The 19,778-nt window shown below is 34.9% G+C and overlaps 4 protein-coding genes across 8 annotated transcripts; 2 read left to right on the top strand and 2 right to left on the bottom strand.

Moving 5' to 3' along the window:
* Window positions 1-53: 53 nt before the first annotated feature.
* LOC140673426 (uncharacterized) lies at window positions 54-5,200 on the top strand. Of its 4 annotated transcripts, none has more exons than XM_072906411.1 (8): window positions 54-346; window positions 561-988; window positions 1,400-1,580; window positions 1,665-1,934; window positions 2,058-2,278; window positions 2,363-2,580; window positions 2,658-2,925; window positions 3,287-5,200. In XM_072906411.1, the coding sequence occupies exons 2-8, from the start codon at window positions 607-609 to the stop codon at window positions 4,258-4,260; spliced, it is 2,514 nt and encodes an 837-aa protein (XP_072762512.1). In that variant the 5' UTR covers window positions 54-346; window positions 561-606; the 3' UTR covers window positions 4,261-5,200. The 4 variants fall into 4 exon arrangements, with proteins under 4 accessions (XP_072762512.1, XP_072762513.1, XP_072762510.1 ...); XM_072906412.1 differs by having other exon boundaries at window positions 570-988; XM_072906409.1 differs by having other exon boundaries at window positions 54-320.
* A 143-nt stretch (window positions 5,201-5,343) lies between these two features.
* On the top strand, window positions 5,344-12,273 carry LOC140673425 (integrin alpha-8). Of its 2 annotated transcripts, none has more exons than XM_072906407.1 (10): window positions 5,344-5,973; window positions 6,789-7,176; window positions 7,659-7,957; window positions 8,621-9,083; window positions 9,254-9,399; window positions 9,551-9,979; window positions 10,041-10,204; window positions 10,356-10,879; window positions 10,947-11,236; window positions 11,331-12,273. In XM_072906407.1, exons 1-10 carry the CDS (start codon window positions 5,578-5,580, stop codon window positions 11,388-11,390), a joined length of 3,159 nt encoding a protein of 1,052 aa, XP_072762508.1. In that variant the 5' UTR covers window positions 5,344-5,577; the 3' UTR covers window positions 11,391-12,273. The 2 variants fall into 2 exon arrangements, with proteins under 2 accessions (XP_072762508.1, XP_072762509.1); XM_072906408.1 differs by having other exon boundaries at window positions 10,947-11,258; window positions 11,331-11,414.
* LOC140673432 (glutathione synthetase) lies at window positions 11,282-15,127 on the bottom strand. Its single transcript, XM_072906420.1, has 12 exons — window positions 14,976-15,127; window positions 14,620-14,789; window positions 14,245-14,428; window positions 14,096-14,171; window positions 13,872-14,002; window positions 13,708-13,753; window positions 13,498-13,571; window positions 13,245-13,412; window positions 12,915-13,068; window positions 12,578-12,685; window positions 12,162-12,451; window positions 11,282-12,075 (listed from the first exon to the last, which is right to left on the bottom strand). Exons 2-12 carry the CDS (start codon window positions 14,717-14,719, stop codon window positions 11,949-11,951), a joined length of 1,458 nt encoding a protein of 485 aa, XP_072762521.1. The 5' UTR covers window positions 14,720-14,789; window positions 14,976-15,127; the 3' UTR covers window positions 11,282-11,948.
* A 504-nt stretch (window positions 15,128-15,631) lies between these two features.
* Window positions 15,632-18,956, bottom strand: LOC140673353 (uncharacterized). Its single transcript, XM_072906271.1, has 6 exons — window positions 18,728-18,956; window positions 17,825-18,308; window positions 17,448-17,725; window positions 17,135-17,363; window positions 16,469-16,749; window positions 15,632-16,359 (listed from the first exon to the last, which is right to left on the bottom strand). The coding sequence occupies exons 1-6, from the start codon at window positions 18,752-18,754 to the stop codon at window positions 16,192-16,194; spliced, it is 1,467 nt and encodes a 488-aa protein (XP_072762372.1). The 5' UTR covers window positions 18,755-18,956; the 3' UTR covers window positions 15,632-16,191.
* Window positions 18,957-19,778: the final 822 nt, after the last annotated feature.

The following is a 19,778-nucleotide window of genomic DNA, read 5'->3' on the forward strand; positions in this document are numbered from 1 at the left end:
AGGAGAGGGCCGATCAGCTGATCGGGCTGGACGGGCAGCGACAGGACGGGATCTGTCGGTTGGCCGATCGGATTGGATTTGGTACGGTAGTGGTAGAGTAGCAGCATTGTGACAGTGTGTTAGTAAAGTTGACGGTGAAGTGAAGCTCGTCGCTTGTCGTGCGTGTTGTATGTACACATTGTATACGTGCGTCGTGGCGTTTACGTATCACCCTGTATTCTTCGCGTGCAACTGCTGGAGCCTGCTGGCGGCGTTGGAGCGACAATTTTCGTGACGCATCGCGAAAGAAGAGTGTCCGTAGAACATTTTCCGTCGTCCAGGTACAACCGGTGGACACACGCGCAAAGTAAACAGCGCTCGAGAAGGAGGAGGAGGAGGAAGAGGAGGAAGCGCGGCGATCGCGACGTGTTCGGCGTTCGGCAATCCCGTGCTGCGCGAAGGGCGCCTCTCCTCTCTTTCTCTCTTTCTCTCTCTCTCTCTCTTTCTTTTTCTCTCTTGATATCTTATTAGCTTCGAACGCTCCTCCCCGCGCACGTATAGAGGATAATAAAACGTATCAGATTCTCCAGGAAAGGAGTCAGAGCGACGACGACGACGGCGACGACGATGCCGACGACCACGTCGTCGCGTGGCGATACGTGCAAGAGGGACGACCGGCCTCGAGCAGCGGCTGAGAAAGACGAGGAGAAAGACAGTCGCGTCCGGTATCGCGCTGCCAGCCTCAGACGACGTCGTCGACGTCTGCGACAATCGTGCGAGGGAGGTGGTGGTGCAGGAGGCGAAGGCGAGGAGATGGCTCATCCGTCCGAGTGTAGCGCCCTGTCGTACGTGATCGCGCGACAGATCGACGACAGGCACGACTACTGCAGGCGTTTGGTTAACGCCAGATTCGAGAATTCCGAGAATCTCTACAGGAAGGACCTGTTGTCCCACTATGGATGCGTCAACGCGATCGAGTTCTCGAACCAGGGCGATCTGCTTGTGTCTGGTCAGGCTTTAACCATTTTATTACGATTTTATTTAGCGATTTCATCTCGATCGATTACATCGACGTAATTCTCTTTAGAGTGTAAAAAAGTTTTATAATTTTAATAAATAGAGGCTAGTTTTCTTTAATTAATTTAAATACGCTAGCGTTTTTAATTAAATTTCTTCTGACTTTTTGATCCTATTTTTTTTCTCGTGACACAGGGCCCGTTGATTTCGAGCTCATTACGAGTCCGTTCAACGGAAATATTAGTGTCTTTAAAAGTGTTTTTAAAAAGCTAAAGTTTAGCCTTTATTTTTAATATCTTTTTAACGATGATCATGGTCATTAAAAAGATATTAAAAATAAATTTCAATAGAAATATATTAATGTAATGATAAAGTTGAAGCATATACTGTCTTGTTTTCACAGGAGGCGATGACAGAAGAGTCCTGTTGTGGAAAGTAGAGCAAGCGATACAGGGTATGGGTAAGCCGATTGTAATGAAAGCTCAACATGCTAGTAATATATTTTGCCTCGGTTATGACAGCAGTAAGACTAAAATATTTTCTGCGGGGAATGATGATCAAGTTATAGTCCATGATTTGCGAACGTAAGACAATTTTTCTGAACAGATGAGAAAATACAAAATATATTTGCACCTTTAAGATTAACAAATATCTTTTCAATATTGCAGGAGTGACCCTCTCAGCTACTTCTTACATGAAAAGCCAGTTTATGGGTTATCTATTCATCCACACAATGATGATGTCTTTGCTAGCGCCTGCGACGACGGAAGAGTCTTGATTTATGACATACGTAGCAACAGCACTACGGAAACTCTCTGTTTGGCGCAATACAAAAGCGCCTTTCACTCTGTAATGTTTAATCCTGTGGACTCTAGAATGCTTGCTACTGCCAATGCTAAAGAAGGTGTCAGTATGTGGGATGTACGAAAACCTTTGGAGTAAGTAAATGAATATACAGAAATGAATGTACAGATAAATACTGAATACATATTATGCGAATTATTTTTGAAAATATGGCAGTTAATGATTTATCAGACTCATTATTCATACTTCATCCACAGGCCTGTTTTGTGCTATGGAAGTCCGCAACAGAGTTGTATGAATGTCAGATTTAATTCGGTAGGTAATCGATTGCTGGCCTTACGAAGAAGATTACCGCCAGTTCTTTACGCGGTTGATTCTCCCACGTATTTGTGCGAATTCGATCATCCTGGATATTATAATAGTTGTACCATGAAGTCGTGCTGTTTTGCCGGCGAAAACGATGAATACGTTCTATCAGGTAGATAACAGAGAAATGTTATGCATATTTACAGTAGATCGTAAGAAAATGATCACAATTGACATTGATGCATTGAATTGACAGGTTCGGACGATTTTAATTTGTACATGTGGAAAATACCCCCGATGGACGGCAAACCGTGGGTAGAATCCGCCCACATGGTGTTGCGTGGTCATAGATCAATCGTCAATCAAGTTCGATACAATCAAGCGAGTTGCATCTTTGCGTCGTCCGGCGTCGAGAAGATCATAAAGATCTGGAGCCCGTTTCCGCTTGGCACTGGGTGTCTGGGAGGATTGAAGGTTGCCAATTGTTTACGATAAACTTTTACGATTTAATTTGTTCATCTGCTTCATGTTTCTTCTTTTTTTTTTTCCAGAGAGATGCTGGCAAGCGAGAGAGACAACGCCGAGTGTTTACGCACGATGAATATATAGGACTGGTTTTACGCAGCGGGCAGTTTATGACGCATGATTATAGTCACCAATCGACCAAGGAAGATCCGCGAATGATGGCTTTCTTCGATTCTCTTGTACAGCGTGAAATTGAAGGCTGGAGTTCCGAGGACATGCCAACGCCGCATACCCCCAGTGATTCCGAAATTAACCCGGCAACAGGCGAGCCATACAGCGCGACAGATTTCGATGGTACTGTGAACAGAGTATATTTCGAAAATATCGCACGTGGAAATATATTCTTTATGCTTATTCGTTACGAGCGAAATGGAAAACAATGGGCCAAGCATTATTTTTGCCAAAAGAAATATATCACAGATGGGAAAAAATTCTCCAGCTTTATACGAATAAATTTTTTTTTTTTTTTTTTTGTTAATCATATTTTGATGATTATGTATGATGAGATGTATTTTGTATCGATTTTTGTTGTTCAAAAGCTTTTTATACTATTACTCAAAAAAAACTCAGTTCAACCCATTGCATCGAATAATATCACTTGATATTGTTTGTCTATTTTTTTTCAGTTATTACATTATATTATTTTTTATTGCAGATACTACAGCATCAGAAGGCGGTGTAGCTCCCGATCGGCCGTTAGAATCGCCAAATCGCATAACTCGGCTTATCGCGAATCGTAGGGAGAAGATAATGCGAATGGCCGCGCTGGAGCGATCCGCCTCGGATTCCGGTAGCGAGGGAGACAATGCCCACGCGAGACGTAGATCCAAGTCGAAATCAAAATCAAAGGGCGTCAAGAGAAAACACAGTAAATTATCCGCCGGTAGAAGAAGAATATCCGCCAGGAGAAAGTGCACTGTGTTAAAGGTCAATAGTGATTCAGACACTGACGACGAACGACCGGTCGACGCGGCTCAACCTAGCACCAGTTCCGGCGTGATCTCCCGAAGATCGCGATACGTTACCAACGCGATCGAGAAAGATGACAAACGTTCAAATTACAGTAGCAGCAGTAGCAACAGCAGCACTAACAGCAGTAGCAGCAGCAGTTCCGAGGATAATAACGCTCTCAGAACTAAACGAAAACATTCTAAAACTGACTCGGACGCATCCACGAAGGCGCAAAGACGAAAGCATCGTAAGTGCAAAAACAGCTCTCGACATGACAACTGTAAGAGTCAACATAAACGTCAGAAGCTCGATGACGAGTCGGAGGGAGAAAGGACCGCTACCGGTTCGAAGAACCGCGTGAATGGTAGCGCTAGTAAGGATCGTCGCGAGGACGGACCGTCAACGCCAAACAACAAATCGCTTCAAGTTCCTTGTACTCCTGACAGCGGTATTAAATCGAATATTTCTACCACGGGGGAGAAGAACAGCGAGCAAACGGGTAATGAAGTAAACGACGGAGGTGCGGACGATACGAGTTCCGATCACGAGCAAAAACTGAAAAATTTAGAGTGCTTCCGGAAGAAGGTGCAGGAGTTAACGAGGAGGAGCTATCGCAGTCGATCCGCTTCCCAGCAGCTCCAAACAATAACTTCGACCACGAGCGATTCTTCCGATTAAGCGCTCTCGTTTTACTCCTCTTCCCTCCCGGCGCGTTCCACTCCAATTTCCCCTTCATCACTCTTTCTCCCTTTGTACATAATGTAATCTGTGATTCCTTGAAAGATATTTTTATAACACTAAGTTGATCACACGCGAATATGCGATCAATTTCTTTCTTTTGATTTTATTCTGAATCTTATCGTGTGTATCTTTAATCCCAGTCTTTATAAATATACAGTAATTCCTTGTTTCATCGGAAATATTTGGCTTCAGTTTACGGCGAATAATCCTTGAAATCGTTCCTCAAACGATCAAGAGCTTTGCCTTAATAATCCAATTTAGCATTTTTTTATTCGATTAGATACTTATTTCTCATTTGTTTTTGATTGATATGATTATTTTGTTCTCAAAAGACGTCGAAGAAATTTTAAAAGATAAATTTATTAAGTTATATATAAATTATCTTTATTTAATTACACTGTCTTAAATTATTAAATTACATTGTTTTCTTTGATGTTCCGCACGAAACGAGGAAATATTGTATTGCGTTTTCCTTTACGCAGTTCTTCAAAATTTTTATTAACACATTTTAAATACTATCGATTATTTTGCGATAATGCGTTCCGACGTGTTCATAAATCAAGTCACTGGTAGATAAACGAAAAATTACGTCGTTGTTTGGTACCGCTCCCTATATCTCTCGTCCCGCATAATGCCATTGCGACTGTCAGTGCTTGATCTAAATATCTAGGACAGTCACCGATTATTGGTGTGAGGTGAAACGTTTCGTGAATCTGGCGATGTAATAAATTGTATGTAATCAAGGCAGAATTATAAACGCGAATTAACACACATCCGCAATTAGTTTTAAGAGCATTTTGCGACGACTCGGCATGCATAATGCATTGTGTGTTGATATGGTTTGTGCGATGGAAAGTAATAAAAAGTAATAAATTGATATACATTTTTTTCTTATGTGTTGAGAGATTTGAAGGAAAAAAAAGAATTATTGTAACTGTATATTACATTATTTAATCTTGCGCATTTATATACATCTTTATTAACTGATTACGAATAAACCAGAAGAAAAAAATAGCGAAACTTGCGTGAGCGATTTATTACTCTGCAATTACTTTGCCTCAAGTCTGTATTCAAGAGCAAAGGTCCCTTACGTTTTCGCTTCTCTTCGAGTTAAACATTACATGAATAAACGTTGACTAACGTAAATGATGTCATTGCGGTATTCAAGCACCGCATCCGGTCGACGAAACAAATCAGTCGCTTTGCAGTTTTCTTAAAGATTACGTCTAAAACCTTCGAGGCTATTCCTCGAAAATGTTATGCTTAATTTTGATCCTAATTTTAATCGTGCAAAACAACCCGTTGGCGTATAATATCGATACACACAATGTCAAAGTGTACAATGATCCTACGATTGTATCGAGCAGTGAACGTCGGAGTTACTTTGGATTTTCAGTGGCTCTATATACAAGTGCGGAGGAATCTTTATTGCTCGTAGGAGCTCCCCGAGCGAACTCCAGCGAGTTGCCATTAGTGACCGAGCCGGGAACGGTCTTCAAATGTACAATGAACGGCATATGCAGGGAATGGATGATTGACAGGACCAGGAACGGTCCGCATCCTCGCGAGAGACTGATTAATCAGATCAAAGATAACGCCTGGATCGGCGCGACTATTGTTGTAGAAAACAAAACCGAGCCCAGAGTTGTGGTATCTCGATATTTTTTTTATCTTTTTTTTTGCAATTGTTCTCACTATGAATAATCAATATTGTTTTATCAATAACTAGTCATGCATATTTAAAAACTATTGTGTTTCAAATTTTCTTGATTGAACTGAACATTGAATTTTTCCTACAAGAAGATTTTATGCACTTGATTATTTAAAAATATTTTAATTATATATTAATATTAAAAGATCTGTTCTCTCGCTCGCGTGTCATTAGTAATTAATTAACTTTCTGAAATTGAGATAAATGATGAGAAGAACATTTTGTTATGTCATGATAAGTGACTTTTGACAATATTTATTAATTAATTTTATTTAAAATATCAAAGATATTAAACATCCGATTAAGAGAGAGTTATTTTTAAAAATTAAAAATCAAAAATTTTTTTATCAAATTAAAAATAATAATGACAACTGCACATTTATCTTTCTGTAAAGAATATTAATTCCAACTCAGAATGTGTGATAATTCTAAGACTATATATATAATTATTTATTTCGTGAAACATACGATTTTTTTGAAGATTAAAAAGATCTTTCTGGATCTAATTCTCAAAATTTATATAAATACATGACAAGAGTTATTTTCGTATCAGATGCTAAGCGGCCTTTGATAGAACGTTGATTAATTGTTAAATATTTAATATAAAAAATATTGAATATCCAAAAAGGAAATTACAAGATTAAAATTTTTTACTTATAAAAAATTACAAGATGACAATAATTAATAAGCTTTTCATTTTTATCTCTTCTTCTTTCTTCTTGTATAATTTAACAAACAATTTGATTGAATGAAGGTTTGCGGACCGCGATGGATAAATAATATCGTAAATGGCAACAGGCCCAATTGGTTCATGAATGGTATTTGTTATGCGACACGAGGCATTAATGCTAATGCATTCGAGAGAGAAGCGGAGGAGCGATTATTATTACTTTCGGATTCCGAAAGTCAGATCACATCCAGAAACAGCATAGGCATTTATAACTACGGGGTGGGCCAAATGGGCTTCTCTTTGCACATGAATTCTCTGAGACACGAGGTGAACGTCGCGTTGGGTGCTCCAGGCGTACAGAACTGGAGAGGCGATGCGATATTAATTACAACTTCGATAAATGAGTCATTCTCGCGTACGGTAATTCCTTCACTCGCTAGAGAGCAACAGGTTTACAATCACAATTATTTCGGTAAAGATATATATCTCTTATCACAATTCCCTTCCCTTTTAAGGTGGCAATGATCGATTCAGTCTCGCTGATCACTACCAAATTTATTATTTTAATAATTAATAAAAAAATTATTTATTTTTATTAATATAAGTAATAAAATTTTTTTAAACCATGTGTGTCACAATTAAATTAAATTTATTTTAAATTAGTAAATTTTGCGATTATAAATATGTATCTATATTTTATTTTAAGAATATACACAACGAATTTTTACTTTATATTAGAAATATTAATATAAATATTAATATTAATTTACATATTTATCTGTGTCACTTTTTCTCTCGTGATTTTTAACGTGACAAGTAAATAAATCAAAAAGGTCAGCTTTTTTTATTCTTATCAAGATTTTGACAGTTTATGAAGAGACGTAGTTTTGCAAGAGACTGAGCTCTTTATAAAAGACTGTAAAGTTCCTGTAACATGTATGTGGTATCTTTCAGGATACGCTGTAACAGCAGGTACTTATTTCAATGAGCAAGACATTTGGTATGCCAGTAGCGCACCAAGAGGCGCCGACATGCACGGGAAGGTTCTTGTATTTGCTTTTCCCCCTAAAACTAATCAGCGTGTGTTTATTAAAACTGTGGTGTACGGTCAGCGATACGGCGCTTTTTTTGGTGCCGCATTAACGTCATGTGACGTTAACAACGATCGCAAACACGAATTGATCGTCGGTGCGCCACAATGGTCCAGGGACATGGATGAAGGTCTCATTTACATCTTTACGGGGCGAGGCAATGTACTAAATTATGATTTTATAATTATAGCAGTGATCTATCGAGAATTGGAGTTCAAGATTTAAACTTTCGTCATTGTTGAATCTCTTGAATAAAAATTTCGCTTAATAAAAAAAAAATTACAAAACAAAAATCTAAGAAACCAGAGTAAAATTACGGAAATTATTATTGTTAATTAAATTATCAATTATTGTTATAGTATTAATGGTAAACAAAATCTCAAGTGCTTAGAAGCAGTAAAAATAGAATGAAATAATCCTGTAAAATTATTTAGAATAATCAATAAAAAGAATTTTATAAAAATAATTATTTAAACAAAAAAAAATAATTAATTATGACTTTAACTTCTTAAAAATAAAAAAAATTATAATTTTCAAATTATTAAAACATTGAGATCTTTCAACAATGATAAGGGAAAAGCTACAGAAATTTTTAAAGACAGATTAAGAAATATTAAAGTTAGGACTTTAATATTAAATATTAAGATTTTCACTAACAATAAGAATAGTATTATTAACGGATTTATATAATTATATACTTTTTCTATATTTAAAGTAATTTCTCGATAGATACAAAAACACGGTTTCTGTACAAAAAAGTACCAGAAAAATAAATATATTCAATTATCGAAAAATTATATTTTTTCTGGTGTTCGCAAAATCCAGAAGAATTTTGAAGAACTGCAGACGATCGAGAGTGAAATCGTCGGTGGCAGATTCGGATCCTCCCTGGCGTGTCTGGGCGACATCGACTACGACGGATACGGCGACATCGCCGTCGGTGCGCCCTACGAAGACGAGAGCGGCGGTGCGGTGTACATATTCAACGGGAACAAGGACGGTGTCTCCCGCAAGTACAGCCAGAGACTGATCGGCACGCGATTCTCGCCGACGATGCGAGGATTCGGCATCTCCATCTCGGAACCTCGAGACGTCGACCGGGATAACTATTCCGACATCGCCGTGGGCGCTTATCTGTCTGGCAAGGTGGTCCTGCTGAGGTCCGCGCCGGTTGTCACGGTAAACGTGACATTGACGTATCCGCAGATCAGATTGCTGCGAAACGCAACGTCCTTCGTCATCGACATCTGGATGTCCTACGAGGGTGCATACGTACCCGATTACCTGCGTAATTTTTTAATTTTCTATATGTCATACATTAATTTATTTATGTATATTTATAATTTATTTATTTAATTATTTATTATTTATATATATTTAATTATTATTTATATGTATATTTATTCATGTATAAACGCTTTATATGTGACTTGATTATTTTCAATTCTGCTATTCCAGGATCTATCGCGATTCTAAAGGTCGATCAATTACACGGTAGAGCCACGTATCGAGAGCAAAGAAGCAACGGATTACATACTTACAAACTGCCTTACAGGCTACTTAAGGCTACGGTCGTGCGTAATTCACTTGAGATACATCTCATGGTACGTGACATTTCATAGTAATTTTTTAAAATAATTAATACATATAAATAATTACATTTTTAAAAATAAATAATATATAAGAAGTAATTAATAACTAAGTAAATAGTAACTTTTTTAGCGTATCAAACTCACGCTCTCTTGTATATTTTAGGAGGACATTCGAAACATTATAGACCCGCTTGAAATATCGGTGTCTGTGCAGCTGGAGGACGATCTTGACGCGAGAAACGAAAGCTCGTCTTGCGCATCTTGCGTCGTGATAAACAGACTTCGCTCGAAGCTTGAGGATCTCGTAAAGCTTCCTTTTGCCGTAGACTGCGGTGAGGATAACGTATGTGTGTCTGATCTTGGGCTCGCATTGTCGGTCGACTCGACTCGGGGTAACAGATATATCATTGGTTCCACGCCGACGATTATGCTGCGTGTCGATGTTTACAATCGTGGCGAACCCGCGTACCAGACTAGGGTGCACATCTTCACTGGAACCCTACCATTAGCGAGCATCCCGCCCGAGTGTACGGAAAATCCTCGCAACGTCCTGGAAGTAATCTGCGACATCGGCAATCCTCTGAGAATGAATGTATGATGATGCGCGTTGATTCACTCGTTGGATGAAGGACGGATAATGATTTATTTTTCAGAAAACATTGATGCTGCAACTAGACATGAGTATAATAAGATATGACGTTAGACAAGTGGAATTGTGGGCGAATATCAGTACTCAGAGCGACGAGAGGAATTGGGATGACAATAGTTATACGATCACTATATACTTCGATGTAGATATTGATATAGCGATCGCTGGGTTGGTACATCTCGATGTAAATTGTAAGATATTTTGTGTAGAACAAAAAATCTTACATTTTAATAATATACCATAAATATAATAAAAAAATATATTATTTAATATAATATATAATATAATAATTTATAATATACGTATATATTTTCATTAGGAAAGCACAAGGGGACTTGTACTCATATTTACGTAACGAAGAAAGCGAGAAGAAACTGCTAAATAGCATTAGATTTCAACATTTTTACGAGGTTCAAAAATTCGGCGCCAGTCCTATCGAGGAGGCCGTGTTGACCGTGAAAATTCCAACGCACATTCGACGATCGCATGATACTGGAGATATAGCAATCGTCAGTATTAACGACACTATTGGCAGAATGGATGCGTATGAATTTTATTGCAGTGACTCAAATGAAACTGATGGGGTCTCCATCGCGTCTAAAAAAATCGCATCTACGAATAACGAGATCCTGGTCAGCGCTGAAAATAACACGCACGCGAGATTCAGCATCGAGGAGGACGCACCGATGAACGTGCCGTCTGAGAACAGAACGCTGTACGTCAATTGCACAAATAGCGCGGTTGAATGCCTGCAAATTGATTGCAGATTGGGACCGTTCCTAAGTTCCTTGTCCGTTGCAAAGTTTTTGATAACGTTAGATCTACAATTGTCGAATTTCCCTGGTAAATATAATCATATGGCTGATAAAAGCAGAAAAATTCACATTTTTTTAATACTCTCTTCTTGCAGCTGACCTGATGAAGGACAAAGATATCATATTTTACGTGACCGAAGGTAGCGTTACAGTAACGCAACCTTATAATATATCTCAAAGAAAAGGGCATAAACCTGATATTGTTTTGGTTCCCACGACATTTTTGGGCTCGCCGATTGCTCAGCAAGTAGCCATATGGATAATAGTCCTGTCAATAATTCTAGGAATTGTATTACTGATATTGTTGATTCTGGGTTTAATGAAGATCGGTTTCTTTAACAGAAAGAAGAAGATGGAACTTGAAGCGTTGAGAGCCGAGACTGACGTATGTTTAGCATTCTCGCAATGTAAATGAAAATTTTCATTGTACTTTTTGATGATTATTATCAAATTTATTAAGATAGTAATTCACATTTCAGAAAACATATAATGTGGTATTGGAAACAACATCTTCGACGGAAGTTCTTGATCATGACTGAATATACATGATTAATATATTTTCAATTTAATATATTCTAATCAGTTCAAGATATGTATTTATTTTTTTATATAAGTTATGAATAACAAAATTGTCTATTATTGTTCATATAAATCAAATATTTTATAAGACATGTTTTATATATATATTATCTTACAAAATATTGAATACATTATTTTACGATAGCATAATTTAATTTAAAAGCATAATTTATATTAACTTTTACCTATCTTATATAATTAACTATTAATTAAAGTTGATCTGTTAATTAAATCTGTTTTATGAAAGGTTTGTAAAAAACTATTTTAATTAGTATCTTGATTCCTATCTAACAATAAAACAACAATAGCACAATACCATAACCATTATTCTAAAATCTTTTCTAAAAGAAACTAATATTCTATTTAATATAATCTTTTATTTAATATGTGTGTATTTTGTACTGTTGTTGATAAAAATAAAACTCTATAAATAGAATAAAATAAATGAAAATATGTGATATAAGATAACATTAGATTCTTTGTTATAGCACATATTACTCTAGAAATAATACTTTACTTCAACTAATTAGATAGGGACTATCAAGGGCACCAATACCTGCCACTATGCCGCCTTCGTCTTCGCTCGAAAATTTGGTCCTTAAAACATGTCCAACTTCTTTATTTAGTATTATATTATTGCTGTCCCTAAAAAAATACGTTATTATTATATTAATGTTATTTATTAACAAATAATACGATTAAATGCTAGATATCTCTCCGCTTGTGCTCACCCTATTATCACTCCATATACACCAAGTTCTGATATAACTTCCGATAAATCAAAGTCATCTTTTAATGACGGTTCCTCAACAGCACGTATCAGATAATTTTTCTGTAATGGGGGATAAATGCGATCCATGAGAATCCACGCTGTCCTGTTTGGAGAGTCTCTCATCGAACTCAACCATGTCTTTATTTCTTCGTTATATATGTTATTTCCTCCTCCTTCTCTTTGTGGTTTGAGAACAAATTTGTTTGGTTTATTTATACCCATTTCTACTGCTTTTTCTCCATCCTTATTCTGTTATTGAAACAAATATATTTAAATGTGTCATTTAAACATATTTAAATGAGAAAATGTTTTAAAAGTTATGATTTGTATCCAAGTATTAAACAATTAAATGCTAATTAATGATAGATTACTTACAAAGTCTAATGTGTATAATCCAGTAAATATTTCTTGTATTTTATCAACAGATGTTTCATCTTTTAGAAACTTTTTCAATACACAACATTGAACCAAAGATTGTTGTACCTAGAAACAAGATGATTTTAGAAATATTTTATTTTGATAATTATTACAGAAAACTCTTATTTTAGCTTTAATAAATATAAGTTAATCCTTGTTGTTTGGATATACATTTAATATAATTTAATATAATTTGATATCATATTTAATAAAATTTTTATGTGAATAATATAAGAATCTGTATGTAGTTTGATACTCTTGCTTATACAAACAATGATTAAAATAAAATACATACTTTTTTGGTGCCTGCTAAATGATACTGTACTGATGGACATTTTATTGCTCGAGAACGTTCAATTAACAATCTAATATCCCATTCCTTTTCTGTAGGATAAGCTTCGAGTTCATATCCGGAACGATAATAAACTACAGCCACTATCATATTTGCACTAAAATAATTCAGTAATTTAAGTTTTCAGTGTATTTCAGATATATGTATTTTTTATTTCTTTCAACATTAAATTTTATATTATTTTAAAAATATTCTCTTGAAAGATTTTGTATTCTACGTGAACTTTGATACAGTTTTATAAAATGTAAACTAATTCAGATTATAACAACTTACACAATTAATTCCTTATTTGGCCCCAGTTTCACTTCCTCCGATGTTAAACTTGTTAAACTTCTTCTAATAATTTTTATTTTCGGACATAACTGGCGAATTTGAAATTCATGAAATCTTTGATCAGATATATTATAACTCACATCCTCAACAATAAACAATATAATAGCTCTAGAATATAAAAAACATTATTGTTCATAAATCTTATTTATATAGAATTTCTTTAGAGTAAAATATGTTGTATTATCCAACTTACTCTGTATTATCATATAATTCCCATGCATGTATCAATCCATTACAAAATCCAGTAATAGCATTGTTTTCTGGAATCTTATATAATGATAATTAATAAAGAATAATATACACAAAATATGTTAAAAATATTGCAATATTAAAATAATATAAATTTAGCAAATTATAGTGAAAATGTAGACAATTATATCTTTTAAAAATAGTGACAACTTACTTGTTCACATATTTCCTTGGTATGTCCCAATTCGCTTAATATATATCTAAAATAAATATTTTCATCACCTTATAAAATATATATATATATATAAAATGTATAAATAATAGATTTTTAAATGTGAAAATTCCTCCATAATATGAAGTTTTATATTATATGCTTACTTATGATATTGAGATGTAATAGTAGCCAAGGCAGCAAAGCTAGCTGCTATCGTGTTTATTTCAACTTGTTTTATCTTACAGCCATCATCGTGTAATAAATAATCCGATCTTAGTAATCCAAGACTTATGTTCTACGAAATTGTAAGAGTAAAATATTTTATAATCTTCTGTTTTTTATTGCATTTAATATTTTCACTGATATCTATGTGTAAGATTTTATATACCTGGCTAAAACCTTCTTTGCGTACTATCTCATATATGTGAAATAATTTTGCTGTAAATGGATCAGCTTGGATTGTACTAAAAATAAAGATATAAATATAATGCTATGTTGAAATAGAACAAAAAATTTCGATATATAAACTCACAATACCTTTTTAAACTATTTGTAAGAAATTCATTATCATAGGCAACCTTGTGAATAAGCTCGTTTAATAAAACTTGTACACTTTTTACAATGAAAAATGGCTTCTCAGGGAAACTGGATGGTATGAGTGTAAATGGTAGTAATTGTACTCGATCCTTATTATAATTCTTCATGGGTCGCATGGACATCCCTAAACAACAAAATATCATACATATACAATCTGTATTATCAATTACTATGATAATTCTATATTTATATTGTCTTCAAATCTTTATAATCAAATCTATAAAATAATAGTAAAATCAATCACTTGTTATCTATGTCATATGTTTAATTACTAGGTGTGGCTTACTTATTGTCAGTAATAATATGTGTCATTACCGTGCATCAGTGTCCAATCTTTCGCTTTATCTATGCTTTCTCTCAATTTCTCCTTAGAAAGAGGAAGCTGAATACAGGGCTTTAATCGACAGGTAGTCATGATAAAATTGAATCGAATAATAAGTAATTTTCGTTATCACACCTTATCGTCACAATGTGCAGTTTCCTAACTAAAAATAAGAAATGTCAACAGTGTTCACGAACGTGTGACGTGTTTAAATAACTTCCTTCTTTGGTCTATTAATAAAATAAAGGCCTATCCATACGGTTATAAACAAATTGCAATAAAATCTTTACTAAAATTTATACGATTTTTTAAATTTTCTAAGCAGTGAGATAAAAAAATAAGAACGCACAATAAAGATACACGAATCTGCATAACCACTTCTGTCAGTATTCCTCCACACAGAAGTGTCAGGTGTCAGGTGTCAGCTGTTCGAATCTTCAATGACGAATAAAAAATAAGATCTGCTCTTTGCAGTGGCACTATGTTACACTTTCTGTACTTATCTTTTTCTAATGACCTTTTCGAGTATCTGTACATTTAGATAATGGAATCTGCATCGATTATTTAAGTTAATCTAACACTGCCAGACAATAAAAATATAGCTAAATAAAATAAACTTTCATAATTTAATACTTTCAAAAATTTGTAAAGTTGACTGACAGCATGAGTGAAATAATACACAAGCTATAATTAAATATTATAATATTATAATAAGAAATATATTATAAATATTTTTTTTACTATACTAGAAATATCTGGAAAATAGAAAAAAGATAGAGAGAAATTTCAAAACATTGAAAGAGTTTTAGACTGATTGGGGGAGCAGGATTTATAAATAAAAACTCTTCTTATATTTTTTCACGCTCATTGTTTAATATTTCATTAACTTGTAATTCACATAAATATAAATTCCAAAAAATACATGATACAATACTGAAAATATTTTTGATGGAATCTCTTGATCACATAATTAAACATAAAAATAAAATTTTTAGAAAACAAGTCTAAAATATATATGTTTTATTTTTGTTGTGATGTATATATATATATTTAATTTGTGAATATAAATAATAAATAACAATAATTATATATTATCTGTGCAATTCATATATAAATATATGTATATATAGATATAAGGCATATATATATATATATATATCTTTAAGACCACACTTTTATACTCTTATAAAACAATAAAACATGCTTATAAAAATATAATCTTAAAAAATATAACTTCTCATTCCTATGCCTGTGTAATTGTCAATTATAGATTATTTCATGGAAGGCTTTGTAAAGATATATATTTGATTTCTGATTTGTCTCCTATCTAAAAGATATGCAACCTTTAAAATCTTTAAAAGCACTTTTTAACGAACTTAATTCTATTTAATATCAATTATACGATATCGAGAGATATTCACTCGCATTATCTATATTTTATATAGCTGCGAATTTACGATCATATATATAGAGATTACGTTTTCAAGCAACAAGAGAGCATAAGATCGTTACACTATGTGCGTGTATCTGTAGGCTAAGATCTTTTTCACGTCGTTGAAACATGTTTAATCGTCCAGTCCAAGGCCCTTTGAAATTTCTTCCGCTGTTAATTTCTGTCCGCCCGAAGACGGTGGAGTTTCCGGACGCGGAGCTGGTTTTGGTGCTGGATGTGCTGGTGGAGGAGGCTCGTAACTTGGAGGAGGAGGTCCGGAACGATATTCGTCATGAGATTTCTGTATGGAAGAAAGAATTTATAAAACATTATTTAGCATGATTTAAAACTTTGTTCCGTATTTTTTAATTATATACATCACTAAAATAAAAAATACGGCATATATTTACATCTTTTCCACGTTTGTTTAGACCGTCCAAAGCTGAACTAAATAAGGCAGATCCTATTCCCGATAAGAGATCCGATCCGCCAGAACTCTGACCGGATGCCGGATAACCACCACCTGATGGTTGATAGCCGCCGTATCCTCCCGATGGCTGATACGCTGGTTGCTGATGACTCCCACCACCGCCAAGAACGCCACCAAGTAGAGATCCTAACGTTCCGCTCAAGCTATCACTGGCAGCCGGTTGATTTGAAGAATAAGCAGGTTGTTGAGATCCTCCACCACCTAATATCATCAATAAAAAAAGCCAAAGGCATCATAAATTTCTCTTATCTTAGATCAGTATCAAGAATGTATCTTAGACAGATAATCATCTATCCATTTATCTTGTCTGAGAAACACTCCCGTCCTTGGCAACAATTCCATCGCGATGATGTCACTCGGCCAGTGATAGCAGCATTTATTTACAGATTTTTTAGCTTATAAAATTACGATAAATATCCATTTACAGAATTATCAAAGATATCATTTGTTTGAAATTAATTTGTTTCGTTTCAAATCTATATATATTTCATATATGTGAAAATTGTCGAAAAATTTCAAGATATATATCCCCGATTATATCCCCCATAAGTTATATTTTTTAAAGTTATATAAATATATACTGTACCTAAAGCTCCAAGAATAGAACCAAACATGCCGCCACCGCCTGATTGCTGCTGAGCAGGATAGCCTTGTTGTGCATGTGTGTTGCCTTGCAAGGCGCTGCTCGCCAGACTACTAGCTAAAGCCATTCCGAGAGACCCAGCTAAATTTCCAAAACCACTTTCACTTTCCGTCTTCGACTTGGAAGCGTCTGATTTTTCGTGATCCTTCTCCTCACCTTCTTCCTTCTTTTTCTACAAATTATAATTATTAATAAGCTTTAGTTATATAATTATAATATTGCACATATGTAGCAATAAATTTGAATATATTTTTACATTCATTGCATGCATGGCTGCCGCTACTCCTCCAGCCGCCACTAATCCACCTATTGCTAATCCAACTTTATCTAGACAATCTCCAAAGACGCCTTCTTCTTCTGGTTTCTCATGACCAGGTTGATATCCATAGCCTCTGGGTGGATTGTAACCACCAGGACCACCATAGGCATCAGAAGGAGGACCGTAACCAGCTGGCGGGGGAGGTCCATAACCAGTTGGAGGAGGAGGTCCATATCCACCCTGAGACTGGATTGTTGGATACAGTCCGCCAGGTGCTAGTTTAAGAATAATAAGAATTTATATATACCTATTGTGAAATCACAAAATAATATATTACAATTATATTTAGGAAACATAAATATACAGTTTCTTACGTGGTGGTCCAAAATTAGCACCCGGTACATCCTCTGGTGCTGTAGCAGGGGACTTTGATCCATCCACCGATACTTGTTCATAACTGATGGAGTGTATCTCAACATCGCCATCGATAACCAGGTGGGTAACTTTTATGAACGGTAATCGATGAGCAAATTCTGCGAAGTGCTTGCCATTTATAGCAATCTTGTAGCAGTGATAATCACATAGGATCATCATTTCAAACTTCTGACCAGGATGAATCCACAATGGACCAAAGTTTTCCTCCATGCCCCAATTCATCGATTCTATACTATTTCTGGTAACAAAACCTTCAGGGAAACGCGGAGACACGTGAATAGCTATGTCGTCCCGTGGATTTAACGTCGGTCCGAGTTGGTAATTGACAGCAAATCGCACAGCATCAGGAGGCACTTCGCCTTGTATCGTCACCATAGTACCAGCTCTCAAACCTCCTTCCACTTTTCCCACATATGGGATTTCCTGTTGCAAAATGTCAAGTGTCAAAATAAGAATAAACAATTTTCTAAAAATAACAATAACAGAGGCTCAAAATTTGGCATTGTATAATTCTAAATATTAATTGTAAGTAACAATTATAAAACTTCCATATAACAGTGTGTCATATAAATTAAATAATAAACCCATAATAAAATATATATTTTGATTTTAAATTACATATATGTTATAAATATATAATTTATAATGACAATCATTATCATGTATAGTCTATAAATATATATTAATGATTGTTATTAGGAATGTTAATAAGCGATGAATCATAAATAAGAATGCGTATTTTTTCCAAGCATCGGCAATGCGGGTACTTTTTGCGGATCAATGGAAATCTCATTATAAAGAAAGAAAAGAGGACAAATAATAAAATAACGACAAACACTTACTGGATTCAGCACTGGGGAGTTGGCCATTTTCGTGATTGTTTCAACGACCTAAGCCGACTCCGAGACGTCGATTTGAAAACTTTAATCAACTCTGATGACCACTGATGACTCTGATCGCATGTAATGAGATCGATGCGCAAAACACGAAGACGACGAGTACCTTTCCAAAGCACCACGAACAACCATGAAGCGCTTCCAGCGCTTCTATTTACAGTGATGACGTTTTCACTGCGTAAAGTGTACCGGGTGGCACACACTATAGCTACGAGACACGGCTTATAGAGTTCATTACGCAACTCGTCATCGTATCGTCACGTCCGTGCACGCGAGAGCCCGCCAATCCCGATGGCGCCTGTCTACAAGAACAGGAAACACGTGCGTCGCTGTCAGTCGACGCACGTGCATCACGTGAACATCACGATGACATGTATGAACGTAGTCTTTGGCGCGAATACGTCATTCTTTCTTTCTTCTTTCATCCATCTTTTTTTTCTATCATCTCGTCATTGCGATTTGATGTGTTTGGCGATTTTACAAAATAAAATTTGAAACAAACGTTGTTGAAATTGCGACTGAGAAATTAACAAAGATATTGATTCTACCTCTGTGAATAGAATCAAGTAAAATTAAAATTAAGATGAAGGAATAAATTATTTATAGGATTATATTGAAAGATAATACGAGAAGATTAAAATAAAATATGTAAGTTTTTTATTATCTTTTATTATTTTTTATTGATAAATATAAAAAATACCGATTGCAGTAATTTTACCAATAGAATATTTTTCTTTATAATATTTAATTTTCAAAACTAAATAATTAATATATATTTATTTTATAAGTTAATTATATTTTCTTTATTTTTTTTAGATATACTTTTGACAGATTCGGCAAAATATAAGGAATGATTTCCGTGGAAAATTTCATTTACGATGATCTCGGAAAAATTACATAATTAACAGATACTTATAGCATAGCGTGCACGGACCGCCTACATTCATTTTCGTCTATTCACTGTTTAATACCAAGCGAAATTAAATAAACCCAGACA

Source organism: Anoplolepis gracilipes, chromosome 14 (assembly GCF_047496725.1).
Source record: "Anoplolepis gracilipes chromosome 14, ASM4749672v1, whole genome shotgun sequence".
In the NCBI taxonomy this organism is placed as follows: Eukaryota; Metazoa; Arthropoda; class Insecta; order Hymenoptera; family Formicidae; genus Anoplolepis; species Anoplolepis gracilipes.

Bases quoted from the DNA above. Each gene is read 5' to 3' on its own strand.
- LOC140673426 (XM_072906411.1), top strand. From the start codon at position 607: ATGCCGACGACCACGTCGTCGCGTGGCGATACGTGCAAGAGGGACGAC. The intron at 1,581-1,664 runs GTAAGACAATTT...TCAATATTGCAG, and splicing joins ATAGTCCATGATTTGCGAAC to GAGTGACCCTCTCAGCTACT. The intron at 1,935-2,057 runs GTAAGTAAATGA...CTTCATCCACAG, and splicing joins GATGTACGAAAACCTTTGGA to GCCTGTTTTGTGCTATGGAA.
- LOC140673425 (XM_072906407.1), top strand. From the start codon at position 5,578: ATGTTATGCTTAATTTTGATCCTAATTTTAATCGTGCAAAACAACCCG. The intron at 9,084-9,253 runs GTAATTTTTTAA...CTGCTATTCCAG, and splicing joins ATACGTACCCGATTACCTGC to GATCTATCGCGATTCTAAAG. The intron at 10,205-10,355 runs GTTGGTACATCT...TATTTTCATTAG, and splicing joins ATTGATATAGCGATCGCTGG to GAAAGCACAAGGGGACTTGT.
- LOC140673432 (XM_072906420.1), bottom strand. From the start codon at position 14,719: ATGACTACCTGTCGATTAAAGCCCTGTATTCAGCTTCCTCTTTCTAAG. The intron at 14,003-14,095 runs GTATATAAAATC...ACAATTTCGTAG, and splicing joins GCAAAGAAGGTTTTAGCCAG to AACATAAGTCTTGGATTACT. The intron at 12,452-12,577 runs GTAAGTAATCTA...TTTCAATAACAG, and splicing joins GATTATACACATTAGACTTT to AATAAGGATGGAGAAAAAGC.
- LOC140673353 (XM_072906271.1), bottom strand. From the start codon at position 18,754: ATGGCCAACTCCCCAGTGCTGAATCCA. The intron at 18,309-18,727 runs GTAAGTGTTTGT...ATTTTGCAACAG, and splicing joins ACTCCCCAGTGCTGAATCCA to GAAATCCCATATGTGGGAAA. The intron at 16,750-17,134 runs GTACAGTATATA...TGATGATATTAG, and splicing joins TTCTATTCTTGGAGCTTTAG to GTGGTGGAGGATCTCAACAA.